Source organism: Eulemur rufifrons, chromosome 2, assembly GCF_041146395.1.
Source record: "Eulemur rufifrons isolate Redbay chromosome 2, OSU_ERuf_1, whole genome shotgun sequence".
In the NCBI taxonomy this organism is placed as follows: Eukaryota; Metazoa; Chordata; class Mammalia; order Primates; family Lemuridae; genus Eulemur; species Eulemur rufifrons.
In genome coordinates, this window is record NC_090984.1 from 58320575 (window position 1) to 58334497 (window position 13923).

The following is a 13923-nucleotide window of genomic DNA, read 5'->3' on the forward strand; positions in this document are numbered from 1 at the left end:
TAGACATTTAATAGGCATATCATGTATTTAAACATTAAGTATCTATGTTCACTCAGCAAATAGGCACAGATTCACAAAAAACCTGAATTTGTACCATTTAGTGGTGAAAAACCTCTGAGAAAAGCAGTAAATGATGTAAAGATCATTTGCCAAGGACAGGCATAGGATGGCTTAATGCAACCTGGAGCCTATGCACTGTTGTTTGATAGACCACAAGATAAAGATGTGGTCTGAGGTCTGCTGGGCCTCAAGGACATTGGTCAATCCAGGATTAAAGAGATTGGGGGCCAGGCAGGAGGATTGCTTGAGCTCAGGAATTCGAGACCAGCCTGAGCAAGAGCGAGACCCCGTCTCTACTAAAAATAGACAGAAATTAGCCAAACAACTAAAAATAGAAAAAATTAACTGGGCATGGTGGTGCATGCCTGTAGTCCCACTACCCGGGAGGCTGAGGCAAGAGGATCGCTTGAGCCCAGGAGAGTGAGACTCTGTCTCAAAAAAAAAAAAAAAAAATAGAAATTGGGGAGTCCAAGTGATTATATAGAAGGCTGGTTTTTGAACTTGAATCAGAGTAAAGTATGTCATGAAGTTCCAAAGGTTATGTTACCCTGGCCAAGTTTTTTCTTTTTGTAGATATATTGCAGATCATCTTCTGTTTTACATATACTGAACTTTACACAGAGCCCATTAAAATTAATTCATGGCCAGGCAAGGTGGCTCATGCCTGTAATCCTAGCACTCTGGGAGGCCAAGGCGGGTGGATCGCTCGAGCTCAGGAGTTTGAGATCAGCCTGAGCAAGAGCAAGACCCTGTCTCTACTAAAAATAGAAATTATCTGGCCAACTAAAAATATATATATAAAACAATTAGCTGGGCATGGTGGCACATGCCTGTAGTCCCAGCTACTCAGGAGGCTGAGGCAGTAGGATTGCTTGAGCCCAGGAGTTTGAGGTTGCTGTGAGCTAGGCTAAGGCCACAGCACTCACTCTAGCCCGGGCAACAAAGCGAGACTCTGTCTCAAAAAAAAAAAAAAAAAAATTAATTCATTAGGTTTGAACTTCCTTAGATATAATCATATTCTAATCTTGTTTTTATGTAAACTGGATTAGATTTAGGGCATTGAAAAAATTCCTTTAGTAATCAAATATTGATAGATGTTTCCTTGGGCTGATTTTTAGTTATGACTAATCCTATCCAATTATTTATTTATTTATTTTTATTTTTATTTTTTTATATTTATTTATTTTTTGAGACAGAGTCTCACTCTGTTGCCTGGGCTAGAGTGCCACAGCCTCAGCCTAGCTCACAGCAACCTCAGACTCCTGAGCTCAAACGATCCTACTGCCTCAGCCTCCCGAGTAGCTGGGGACTACAGGCATGCGCCACCATGCCCGGCTAACTTTATATCTTTATATATATATATATATATATATATATATTTGGTTTTTAGTTGTCCATACAATTTCTTTCTATTTTTAGTAGAGACGGTCTCGCTCTTGCTCAGGCTGGTCTCGAACTCCGAAGCTCAAATGATTCGCCCGCCTCCGCCTCCCAGAGTGCTAGGATTACAGGCATGAGCCACTATGCCTGGCCCAATTATTTAAAATAATGCTTTCAGTGTTTCAAATCTTCATAGTCTCATTACTAAAGTGAAACAACTTTTAGATCATCTTGTTTTTACCTTTGCTGAAATTACTGGATGAATAAGGATAATATTCAATAAGGATAATAATGATAGTAATAATACAACAATAACATTAGTGATGCTAGAATAAACCATTTATTTGGCATTGGGTTCTCAGTTCTTTACATATTTTTTTTCCTTTGCAGATATTGTTTTTAATCTTGTGTCCCTAGCACTAGAACAATTCTGTTGCATCATCGATGCTCAATAAATATTTGTTAAATGAATGAGAAAAACAGTGTTGGAAAACAGGCTTGGGCCACGGTGGTGGGTAGAATGACAAGCAGGAAAGATTAGAGTGCAGAAGAGGGAAGAGGTAGAAGAGTCCGATAGCTAAGCAAGGGCCATTGATTTGTAATTTGATGTGAGGTTAGTTAAACTTGTAAAAGTGGGGAGAAGAAATAGCTGAATTCTTACAAAGACATAATGTTATGTAGTCTGTTAAAGGAATTTTCATCTAGGGAGGAGTCCTTCTTTACTTATCTGAATTGCTTGGATCTAATACTGTGTAAATTAAGGGATTATCTGCCTCCCCACCCACCAAACCTATCCTCATCCTTTCTCTCTAAGTAGGATCCAGGAATTTTTTTTTTTTTTTTTTTTTTTTTTTTTTTTTTTGAGACAAGAGACTAGCTCTGTCCCCCGGCTTGAAGTGTCATGGGGTCTGCCTAGCTCCAGGGATCCTCCTGCCTCAGCCTGCCAAGTAGCTGGGACTACAGATGCGTTCCACCACTCCTGGCTAATTTTTTCTATTTACCGTAGAGATGGAGTCTCGATCTTGCTGAGGCTGTTCTCGAACTGCTGACTTCAAGTGATCCTCCTGCCTTGGCCTCTCAGAGTGCTAGCATTACAGGCATGAATGCCAACGCGCCCGGCCAGGATCTAGGAATTCTTGTCCTAGAACTTTTTCTTCTCCTTATCCGGACCTGGGTGTGCTCTGCCAAGCTCTGTAACCTCCAAGTCAGCTCTGTTGCTAGGGGTGACCCTGCTTCCCTTGTCCAGGAAGCAACGCAGACACAGGCTAACTTCATTTTTAATCTGGGGTTGCAAGATCTAAGGTTTGACATTTTCTCCTTTTGAATCTCTCACAGTTTGCTATCGACACAGCCGAAAAATGAGGTTGCATGTGGACGGTTCCGGGAGCTCTCTTCTGGGCTTCTCGGCCGCTTCCCGAGTAGGCCTCCTTGCTGGGAACTGCGGCCCTGCGGACCCGAGTGGGTGCGGGGATGAAATGCTGGATGCCTCTGGAGGGGCGAGGGTCCGGGAAGAATTCTGATTAGCTTTACAGCCCAGCCTCGGGCCACTGGATCAGGGTGGGTTACCACGGAGACAGGGCCGGCCCGCGTGCTCGTCTGCCATTGGCTGGGGACTCCCGGGCTGGAGATATAAGCCAGCCCAGCGAACAGGGCACTAACTGGGCTGGCCAGACCCGGCGGCGACAGGTCTGCTCGGCTCAGCGGCGCGGATCGGAGCTGCAGAGAGCAGGCTCATTCAGAGGGCGTCTGCTGGACCATGGAGGAGAGGTAAGGTGGGCACCAGGCCCGGGGAACTCCGGAGGCCCTTGGGGAGGGGAAATGGCTGTGAGACCTGGAAACATGGCACATTGGGTCCCCAGGGGGTCAGGGGAGGGCGCGAGTGCCCTGGAGATGCAGAGAGGCCTGGCACGGAGCCTGGTGTCAGGGGCAAGGCGGCAGAGCAGTACGATAGCCAGCGCAGGCAGGGACCGGCGCGGGAATCGAGCTGGGGTGGCGCCACTGGAGCAGGAAGGGACCGATTAGTGCAGTGTAGGCTACACCTAAAAGGAGCCGTTGTGTGTCTGTGTTTGTGTGTGTTAGGGATGCAAGTGGAGAGGGAAGCATAGCCCCCACTCCAGGCCAAGAAGAGGTCTCCTCACCTCACGCGCTCTTCATAAATTCCCGTTCTAGGATCTAGGTAAAGCCGCGAGGTACTTTTGGTGCCCAAATCCGGAGTTCCTCCGTTGGAGGAAAGATTGTTCACCTCCCTTACCAGATCTTCTCCTCCCTTCCCTCCAAATTGGAGGTCTAATTAACCAGCTGGGAATGGAGTCTCCACGGAGAAAAGGAAATCTTATTCATCGAACTAAACAACAGACTCCTGCCCACTCCCGTTCCACCCCACGCTGTTAAAAATCCTTCTCTCTGTTTTGGTCCTGGAATTCCCAGTCCAAGTGACCAGCATTGGGGATCACAGTTGCATTTGGATGCCCAGGGATCCTGAGTGTTCCTGGGGGACTAACAGCCAATGAGTAAGTCCTGTGAGCTGTGGCTAGACATGCCAGGTGGCCCATGGCTTCAGACTTAATTCATTTTCTTTGCACCTCTTGGGGATGCTATTTGATTAACTTTTTACCAGCTTCCTGTGTCTCGCCCACACACCGATCCCTTGCCCAGCTGCTTTCCTGAGAGTAGCCTGTTGTGTTGTGGAGTCAGGTCTGGTTTCCCAGGCTCTGGTTCTGAAGAAAAAAATTTCCTTTGGAGGCTTGTTTAGTAATGTTCACCTCTGTTACACTTCATTTCCATGTCTGAAGGCAATCTTTGGTCTTACCACGTGGGTGTGAGAGAATTGGACTTGGAACTGTGAGAAAACTTTTGGATTGATTCTTGCTGGTGTAAGGATTCTGGGTGTTTGTCCTTAGGTTCCTGAAGAGCAAAGAGCCTCGGTGGAGAGAAGGGAAGATGGAAGCAGGCAAGGAGGGAGAAGAAGGGTAGGCAGGAGCCCACAGGCAGGTGGAAAGCAGGACAAAGTTTCAAGTACCATGTGTAACAGAGCCATAGGTCTTTGGAGCTTGTTAGCAATTTTTTTTTTTTTTTTTTTTTTTTGAGACAGAGTCTTGCTCTGTTGCCCTGGCTAGAGTGCTGTGGCGTCAGCCTAGCTCACAGCAACCTCAAACTCCGGGACTTATGCAATCCTTCTGCCTCAGCCTCCCGAGTAGCTGGGACTACAGGCATGCGCCACCGTGCCCGGCTAATTTTTTCTATATATATTTTTAGTTGTCCATATAATTTCTCTCTATTTTTAGTAGAGATGGGGAGTCTCACTCTTGCTCAGGCTAGTCTCAAACTCCTGACCTCAAGGGATCCTCTTGCCTCGGCCTCCCAGAGTGCATTAGCAATTTTTAAAATCATTTTCAAGCTGAGCCTATAAGGTAGATGGGGCCAATTACATTATACCTGAGGAAAGAAATTTAAGCACAAATTACTTAACTAAAAAGACAAAATTGAACTAGAATCCATATCGAGTTCTGCTTCCCTCTAGATCAGAAATTCCTAAGCTTAGCTTTTGAATCAGAATTACATGAGGCACTTTTGTGAAAATGCAGATTCTGGGGCCTCTCCCTAGAATTTTTAATCTGTAGGGGTCGGAACCAGAATCTGTGTTTTTACAAGCTTCTGCTGAGAATTTGTGCTGTTGGTCCTGTTTAGCCTTTGACAGCCAGTGTTGTGGATTAGGTCTACTTTCTTGTGCAGTAGCTTATCTGGTCTCTGGTCGTGAATTACCTCTTGCGATTCCATATGACAAGGGTCTGTGTGGGCCTGGGAGTCCCAGAACTAAGGATCCAGGGAAGCCAAGAATGGCATATAGATCTCTACTAGGAGTGTTCTGTTGCTTTATTTTTGGCATTCAAAAGATTTAGCCCTGGGTCGGGCATGGTGGTTCACGCCTGTAATCCTAGCACTCTGGGAGGCTGAGGCGGGCAGATTGTTTGAGAGCTCAGGAGTTGGAGACCACCCTGAGCAAGAGCGAGACCCCGTCTCTACTAAAAATAGAAAGAAATTATATGGACAGCTAGAAATATATGTAGAAAAAATTTAGCCGGGCACGGTGGCGCATGCCTGTAGTCCAGCTACTGGGGAGGCTGAGGCAGGAAGATCGCTTGAGCCCAGGAGTTTGAGGTTGCCGTGAGCTAGGCTGATGCCACAGCACTCTAGCCCGGGCACCAGAGTGAGACTCTGTCTCACAAAAAAACAAAACAAAACAAAACAAAACAAAAGATTTAGCCCTTAGTCTTGGGCTTAGGAAGGAACTGGAGGGATGAGAGTTGGAAAAGAAATTGGGTTTATCCCTGCCCGCAGGTTAGTTAGTCTTAATTACATTTTGAGTGTGCTTAGGGCATAGGTAGGGAGAGTGCTAAGGAGGATTATATTAGGTTTGTCACAGCCTTCAGGAAGGTCTTAATCCCATTTTGACTACTCCCCCTGGCCTCCCTCCTTGGGCCCAGCTCTTTTACTCACCTTGATTTGACTATTTCATTGCAGTTCTCTGTAGACTTTGGTTTCTTCCTCTCTAAATCTTTGTCGTAAGCAGAGGTATTAAGCGCACCAATGGAAGCAACACTGGAGTTGGGGCTGTTAGTGGAAACCTAGGCTTCATAAACTTTTGCCAAGCTATGAAGTACAGGGAGTTTCATGTCAGATTTTCAGAGGGGTGAGTGAGTGGGTGGGTGAGCATAGTATGGCCTTCCGTCTGTGGAAGTTTCTCCATCCCTTGCTGCCTCAGTATACCTCCCAGCCTTTTGCATTGAAGGTCATTTGTCTATGATGCCGTTGGAACAGAATTCACTTTGGTTTTATTTTTTCTCCTAGATACACATATGAGGATTATCAGAACACTGCAGAATGGCTTCTGTGTCGCACTAAACACCGACCTCAAGTGGCAGTGATCTGTGGTTCTGGATTAGGAGGTCTGGCTGATAAAGTAACTCAGGCCCAAGTCTTTCACTACAGCGAGATACCCAATTTTCCCCAAAGTACAGGTACTGGTGGGGGCAAGAGTGGGAAAGAGCAGGGGATGGGACTGAGGGATGTTGATGGGTTTCTGGGAACTCAACCAGGGAGGCCAGTGTTTCTACTCCTGGATCTGGTGTTTGGCTGAAGACACGTAAGAGAGGAGAAAAAGCCCATCATGAATCAGAATGATGGAAGGATTTCCCCTAGTGGAAATCTCAAAATAGACAGGGCATGTGTGTGTCAGTGAGCCATGATGACATCTTTCCTATGTTTTACTGACTCAACTCGACTCCTTAAAGCTCTACAACACCTCCAGCATGTGCCTCTCCCCCACATGTGCCTCCTTCCATACACCATCATCACCACATACACACACACCAAATTTCTTCTAGCCTACAGCTTAAATGGAAAAAGCAGTGTCTCTAGCCTCCCAGGACAAAGTCCAGCCTCCTCTGTCCAATGGCTTCCTGCCATTCCCCATCCCCTCCAGACTTAGGATAAGACACAGCAACAAATGAACACGCAGACTCATGTTCTTGCAGAAACATACACAGATAATACAATTGGACCTCTGTGTCTGAGGTTTCACATCTGTGGATTCAACCAACCATGAATCAAAAATATTCAGAAAAAAAGCCCAATAAAAATTAACAGTACAGCTGGGTGTGGTGGCTCACGCCTGTCATCCTAGCAGTCTGAGAGGCCTAGGCGGGAGAATTGCTTGAGGTCAGGAGTTTGAGACCAGCCTCAGCAAGAGTGAGATCCTGTCTCTACTGAAAATAGAAAGAAATTAGCCAGACAACTAAAATAGAAAAAATTAGCTGGGTGTGGGGGTGCACGCCTATAGTCCCAGCTACTCAGGAGGCAAGAAGATCACTTGACCCCAGGAGTTTGAGGTTGCTGTGAGCTAGGCTGACGCCCACGGCACTCTAGCCTAGGCAACAGAGTGAGACTCTGTCTCAAAAAAAAATTAACAGGATAACAATAAAAAATGATACAAATTAAAAATACAGTATAATAACTATTTACATAGCATTTACATTGTGTTAGGTATTATAAGTAATCTAGAGATGACTTAAGGTAGGATGTAAATAGGTTAAATGCAAATACTCTGCCATTTTATATAAGGGACTTGAGCATCCAGGGATTTTGGTATGGGGGGTCCTGGAGCCAATCCCCCACAGCTACAGAGGGACAACTGTATGTGAATACGCAACATCTGATTCACACTGACCCTCTGGGAGGGGAAAAGGGCAGTTGCTCCCTAGGCACAGTGGAGCTGGGGGACCTGAGGATAGCATATCCGGTATTCCAATAGCAGCTGGAAAGCTCTAAGGCCAAGACTTTCGAGAGGGCCAGATGAAATAAGGTCAAGTAAAGGACAAGGGTAGTTTATTTGGTTCACTTAGTTTCACAGATAACTAACTTTGGCTTATTTATTAATTTTTAAGATTTCTACCTTCCTCTTTTCCCTGGAGAGTTAAGACTTTATTAATAGTTATTTTTTAAACCCTTTGGAGCGAGACTGGGAGTTCAACGTGGGGAGGTGTGGGAATTTCAGTTGGAGAAGGAAATATTGAGAGGGAGGGCAGAGGGCATGGTTCTTTGAGGGAGATAGTAGTGACACTGGCTCCAGAGGCCACTCCTACTCCCAGTCAGAAGGGCACTGCATTAAGGGATAAGTGGATTAATTTGTTTTTAAGTTTATCAACCTGTTTATTTTTTATACTTGGGTTTCCTGGGTCAACTTTATTACTAGTAACTTTTTTTTAAATACATAAGTTCCTCTATCTCTGAGAATCCCTCAACTCTTCCTCTTGGCTCTGGTCCTTCTCCCAGACCATCCCTTCCCTAAGAGATAGGTTGGCCATCCATTAGAGGAGTCTGCCAGATAAGAGAAATAGTAATAATGCTTGTTATGTCTGTGGGGAGTTATCTTTCACTCTGAGGCCCCCTCATTCCCCTACATGGGCATGTTTTCCCACAGGACTGTTCTGTGAGTCATAAGGAAGGAGGATTGCCTGGATCCAAATTCAGCCCCTTCCCTCCATGTTCAGTAGCTTCTTGAGAATGGCAGAGTATACCATGAGCTCCCTTGCTGGAGTGAGGAGGCATGTAGCTAGGGCAATATATAAGTACACATTTTGAGAGTTTAAGGAATTTTGGAAGAGGTCTATAATTACTGCATTCACTGTTAACTACTTTTTTCTTTGAGACAGGGTCTCACTCTGTCGCCCAGGTTAAAGGCGCCAGAGAGTCATCATAGCTCAAACTCCTAAGCTAAAGTGATCCTCCTGCCTCAGCCTCCCAAGTAGCTGGGACTACAGGTGAATGCCACTAGGCCCGGATAATTTTTGTGTTTTTTGCAGAGATGGGTTCTTGCTCTTTTTCAGGCTGGTCTCAGAACTCCTGGCCTCAAGCAATCCTGCCTCGGCCTCCCAAAGTGCTAGGATTATAGGCATGAGCCACCGCACCTGGCCTACTATTATCTACTTTTTTATTCACTTTTACTCTCTTGCAGGATGGTTTTTATTCTTTTGAAATTTCTTTAAAAAGTCTACTTCTTTCTTTGTATGTTCACATCAAATATCCTTACCCTCTTAGCTCTAATCTCAGGTTGTGTTTGTATAATTATGATTAATGTCTGTCTTTCCCATCAGATTTGAACTTTCTGAAAGCAGAGATAATAAAGTCTTCTTTTTACTTAATTATACCCTCACGTGCTGAGCACAGTGAGTGACTCACTAGGTGCCGAATGGATATGTGTTGTATGAAAATGCAATCCCATTTCTTTTTGTTTTGTCTGCAGTGCCAGGTCATGCTGGCCGCCTGGTGTTTGGATTCCTGAATGGCAGAGCCTGTGTGATGATGCACGGCAGATTCCACGGGTATGAAGGGTACCCACTTTGGAAGGTAAATCAGGGGTATAAGCCTAATTGAATCTAGAAGAAGGGGGAGAGAACTATCCTGTTTTATTACTAGCTATCTGGGCTAGGTAGATTTTTGGTCTCCTCCTTCCTCTCCTTTCATGATATATATCATGCATATCTGTAGGTGGACTGATGAAATTTTGCAAAAATTTTTTCTCATGTTTTGCTTCTAAGGTAACATTCCCTGTGAGGGTTTTCCAGCTTATGGGTGTGGACACCTTGGTGGTCACCAATGCAGCTGGAGGACTCAACCCCAAGTTTGAAGTTGGAGATATCATGCTGATCCGGGATCACATCAACCTACCTGGTTTCTGTGGTCAGAACCCCCTCAGAGGGCCGAATGATGAAAGGTATGTATCTTGCACCATTGTGTCTAGATGGGTAGGGTTTAAAAGATTTGTCTAAGAGGTGGGAGGGTTTATTTAATTCCATTATTGTGCCCTAGATTCGGAGTTCGTTTCCCTGCCATGTCTGATGCTTATGACCGGACTATGAGGCAGAAGGCTCTCAGTACCTGGAAACAAATGGGGGAGCAGCGAGAACTACAGGAGGGCACCTATGTGATGTTGGGGGGCCCCAACTTTGAGACGATAGCAGAGTGTCGCCTGCTGCAGCAGCTGGGGGCAGATGCTGTTGGTGAGAAGGGGAATTTAGCTGGAGGCTTGAAGAGGGAGGGATCTGATAAAATAGGGTTGGGAAGGAGTAGGAAATTACATACCTAGTTGGATTGAGAGAGGATCTCATTTAAGGGAAGGGTGGGCGGGGTGCGGTGGCTCACCCCTGTAATCCTAGCACTCTGGGAGGCCAAGGCGGGAGGATCACACAAGGTCAGGAGTTGGAGACCAGCCTGAGCAAGAGCGAGACCCCGTCTCTACTAAAAATAGAAAGAAATTAGCTGGACAACTAAAATATATATAGAAAAAATTAGCTGGGGATGGTGGCACATGCCTGTAGTCCCAGCTACTCGGGAGGCTGAGGCAGGAGGATCACTTGAGCCCAGGAGTTTGAGGTTGCTGTGAGCTAGGCTGACGCCACGGCACTCTAGCCCAGGCAACAGAGTGGGACTGTCTCAAAAAAATAATAATAATAATAATAAATAGGGGAAGGGTGAATTAAACTGACTTCTAAGAAGGCAAAGTGATAAGGTTTGGTGGGTTGCAGCATCACATCTCCCCACTGAGCACCAAGGCTTTAATAGCTACAGTGCTAATGACCTAGCCATAATTTGACTGTTCCTAGAAGTTATTCTAACAAATTTCACCATAGCCACCTTCTGTACTTCTGGCTGGAAGATGGAAATACATCATTACAACTGACTTCAAAATTACCACAAACAAATGTAGACATAAAGCATAACACTGGTCCTTATAAGAAATGTGTGAGGCCCCACTTATTTTAAGCAATACAGAACAACCTACCTCAACACTAAGTTATTAATAGCTGCTGCTTTGGATGTTTTTTTTTTTTTTCTCTCTTTTTTTTTTTTTTTTTTTTTCACTTACCCAGCACACAGATTTGGATGTTTCTTGAGATTTTAAATTCTCAATGAAGTTATGGATGAAGGTGTAGCTAAAGGGCTAGAAAAAGACTCATTTGAGGATCCTGACAGTTGGTTTCCCTCTTTCTCCCCATCAGGCATGAGCACAGTACCAGAAGTTATAGTTGCACGGCACTGTGGACTTCGAGTCTTTGGCTTTTCACTCATCACCAACAAGGTCGTCATGGATTATGAAAGCCTGGAGAAGGCCAATCATGAGGAAGTATTAGAGGCTGGGAAACAAGCTGCGCAGAAATTGGAACAGTTTGTCTCCATTCTTATGGCCAGCATTCCACTCCCTAAGAGTGCCAGCTGACCAGCCCTGGAATCTTCTGGCATCTCCCATTTGAGTTCCAAGTAGCTGCTACCTACTTTGGCCCCTTGCTGGGGTCACATGCTTCTACCCTTGGGTAGTAGCAGAAAGGAGCAGATATCTCTTTCTTTCACCATCCCTACTTTCTCCCACCAGACCCTTCTGGTGCCAGATCTTCTACTGCTCAGCTGTATTCTCAAAGCAGCTTCCACCCCTGTTCTTCCCCAATAGCTGGAGCTCATGCCCTACCACGCATTCATGGATATGCCCAGGATTTTACTTGGGCCTTCAGACTCTGCACAGTAGCTGCTACTAATGTTTTCAGATAATACTGTCTCATTCCTGGGGGCTCAGTTCTGCTTCACCTAAAGCGCCAGAGACTAAACAAAGACCAGCCCGATGCCTCTTAGACTTTAACACCATAATGTTTTGAGAATAAAGAGAAAGATGAAATAATTTCTAATTTTTTTGTGCAGTTTGGGGTTAGGCTGAGGCACAGACCAAGAATGACATAAAAGGATATAAAACCACGTGTCTTGTGGAACTTCTGATTCTCAGACAAGTAGCTAGGAACTGAGATGAGGTCGTATGAATGCAGCAAAGGATGAAGGAAAGGCAAAATGGTGAAAGATGGGGAAAGATATCACGAGATGAGAAGGAAAAGCTGATTTCTGGCACTTGGTAGCCACATCCCTCAGACCAGGCGTGCTTCCGTCTCTTGCCTTCTGATTGTTTCACACCCTCCCCACCCCGTCCATTCGCTCATGAATATCTATCTGAATCAGTTCATCGATCTCAGCTTCTGTTTCTTAGTTGCCACTTCCTTATTAAGGCCTTAATTGTATTCTTGTTTTCCTTTTCTCCTCTAGTCTTTGGATTTCTGCAACTATACTCTGCTTCATTCCATTCTGATAGTGCAGTGGCAAATACCCCATTCTCTGCTGCCAGCCACCCCACTGCTGAGTAGATTCTGCCAGCCCCAGGCAAACCTGTGAAGTTGGTTCATACTTGGCTTTTTCTCTTTGAGCACCTCCTTTCTTCCTGCTACTTCCTTTCTGGCCGCAGTCTCTCTCTTCACTTTTGCTTGTTCAGAACCTCCTGTGACACAGCATCCAGGCATTGCTCTTTGTTGGCTCACTGCACTATTATCTTCGCTTATCAACTTGCATTCAGCTGGCTGGCATGTTTGAAAACCACACTATCCTGCCAGGTCTGCGTGCCCTTTGAGAAAAGACGGTGCTGGATAAGCATCTAATAGTGAAGACATTTCAGTTGTTAGTGGTATAATACGGAAGAGCTATTTTGGACAGGCAACTTTTGAGAACTCTTTCAAATCATACTTTGTTTGGTTAACTGACCTACTTAGCTCAGCACAAAGAAAAAGCATCCCAGAGTGGCTCTGTCACTATTCCTTTCATCAGTTCTTTGTATTTAATATCTCCATCCACCACTAAAACCGTTAGGCAATCTGCTAACATCTGTTATTTGTCTCTGAGAGCTGGTTTAGAGGGAAGTACTATGCATCCTTTAGATATACACAACTATAACTTGTTCATCTAATGCATTGGCTTATAGACATTTCTCTTTAATCAAGTTATTGAACATCTCTTTGTATAGCACTCTTAGCTAAGAAAATGCTACGTTGAGAATATAAAAATGATCCTTAAGTGCCCTACAATTTTTTTTTTTGGGGACAGAGTCTCGCTCTGTTGCCCAGGCTAGAGTGAGTGCCGCGGCGTCAGCCTAGCTCACAGCAACCTCAAACTCCTGGGCTTAAGCGATCCTACTGCCTCAGCCTCCCGAGTAGCTGGGACTACAGGCATGCGCCACCATGCCTGGCTAATTTTTTCTATGTATGTTTTTAGTTGGCCAGATAATTTCTTTCTATTTTTAGTAGAGACGGGGTCTCGCTCTTGCTCAGGCTGGTCTCGAACTCCTGACCTCGAGCGATCCACTTGCCTTGGCCTCCCAGAGTGCTAGGATTATAGGTGTGAGCCACCTCGCCCGGCCTTGTGCCCTACAATCTTAAGATACATTTGCAAAACCACTATTGGTAAAAAGTTAGTGTAAAATCGGTACAAGTCACATGTATGAGCCTGAAGGAGGGACTGATTGTATACACAGTACAGTGAGGATTACCCTGGTTGGTTAGTTTCATAGAAAATTGAGCTTAGTCTTGAAGAATGGAAGGGAGGAAGAGGATTTCACATCCAGATGAGCCAAAGCACAGAGCTGTGAAAAATACTAGACATGTTTATGGGTAATTGTCACAACTTGCGTGTCTAGAACAGGACATGAAAGTCTCTAGTGAAAGGTCAGGCATAGTGGCTCATTCCTGTAATCCTAGCACTCTGGGAGGCTGAGGTGGGAGGATTGAGGTCAGGAGTTCAAGACCAGCCTGAGCAAGAGCGATACCCTGTCTCTACTAAAAATGAAACAAAATTTAGGTGGGAGTGGTGGTGATTGCCTGTAGTCCCAGCTGCTCGGGAGGCTAAGGCAGGAACATGGCTTGAACCCAGGAGTTTGAGGTTGCTGTGAGCCAGGCTGACACCATGTCACTAAAAAAGTCTCTAATGAGACAGGCAGAAGGTAATCGGAGGTTAGAGGGCTACATTTGATGCTTGGCTTTCTTACCCCACCTGCCTCTTGGTCAGATTGATCAGGAACCAGAATGGTGCCACCTGAAAAATATGTCCTGGAGTTAACTTGAG

The 13923-nt window shown here is 45.2% G+C and overlaps 1 protein-coding gene across 1 annotated transcript; it reads left to right on the forward strand.

Moving 5' to 3' along the window:
* The first annotated feature begins 3126 nt into the window (after nt 1-3126).
* Nucleotides 3127-11596, forward strand: PNP (purine nucleoside phosphorylase). Its single transcript, XM_069462827.1, has 6 exons — nt 3127-3207; nt 6289-6458; nt 9242-9345; nt 9537-9712; nt 9808-9998; nt 10998-11596. Exons 1-6 carry the CDS (start codon nt 3197-3199, stop codon nt 11213-11215), a joined length of 870 nt encoding a protein of 289 aa, XP_069318928.1. The 5' UTR covers nt 3127-3196; the 3' UTR covers nt 11216-11596.
* Nucleotides 11597-13923: the final 2327 nt, after the last annotated feature.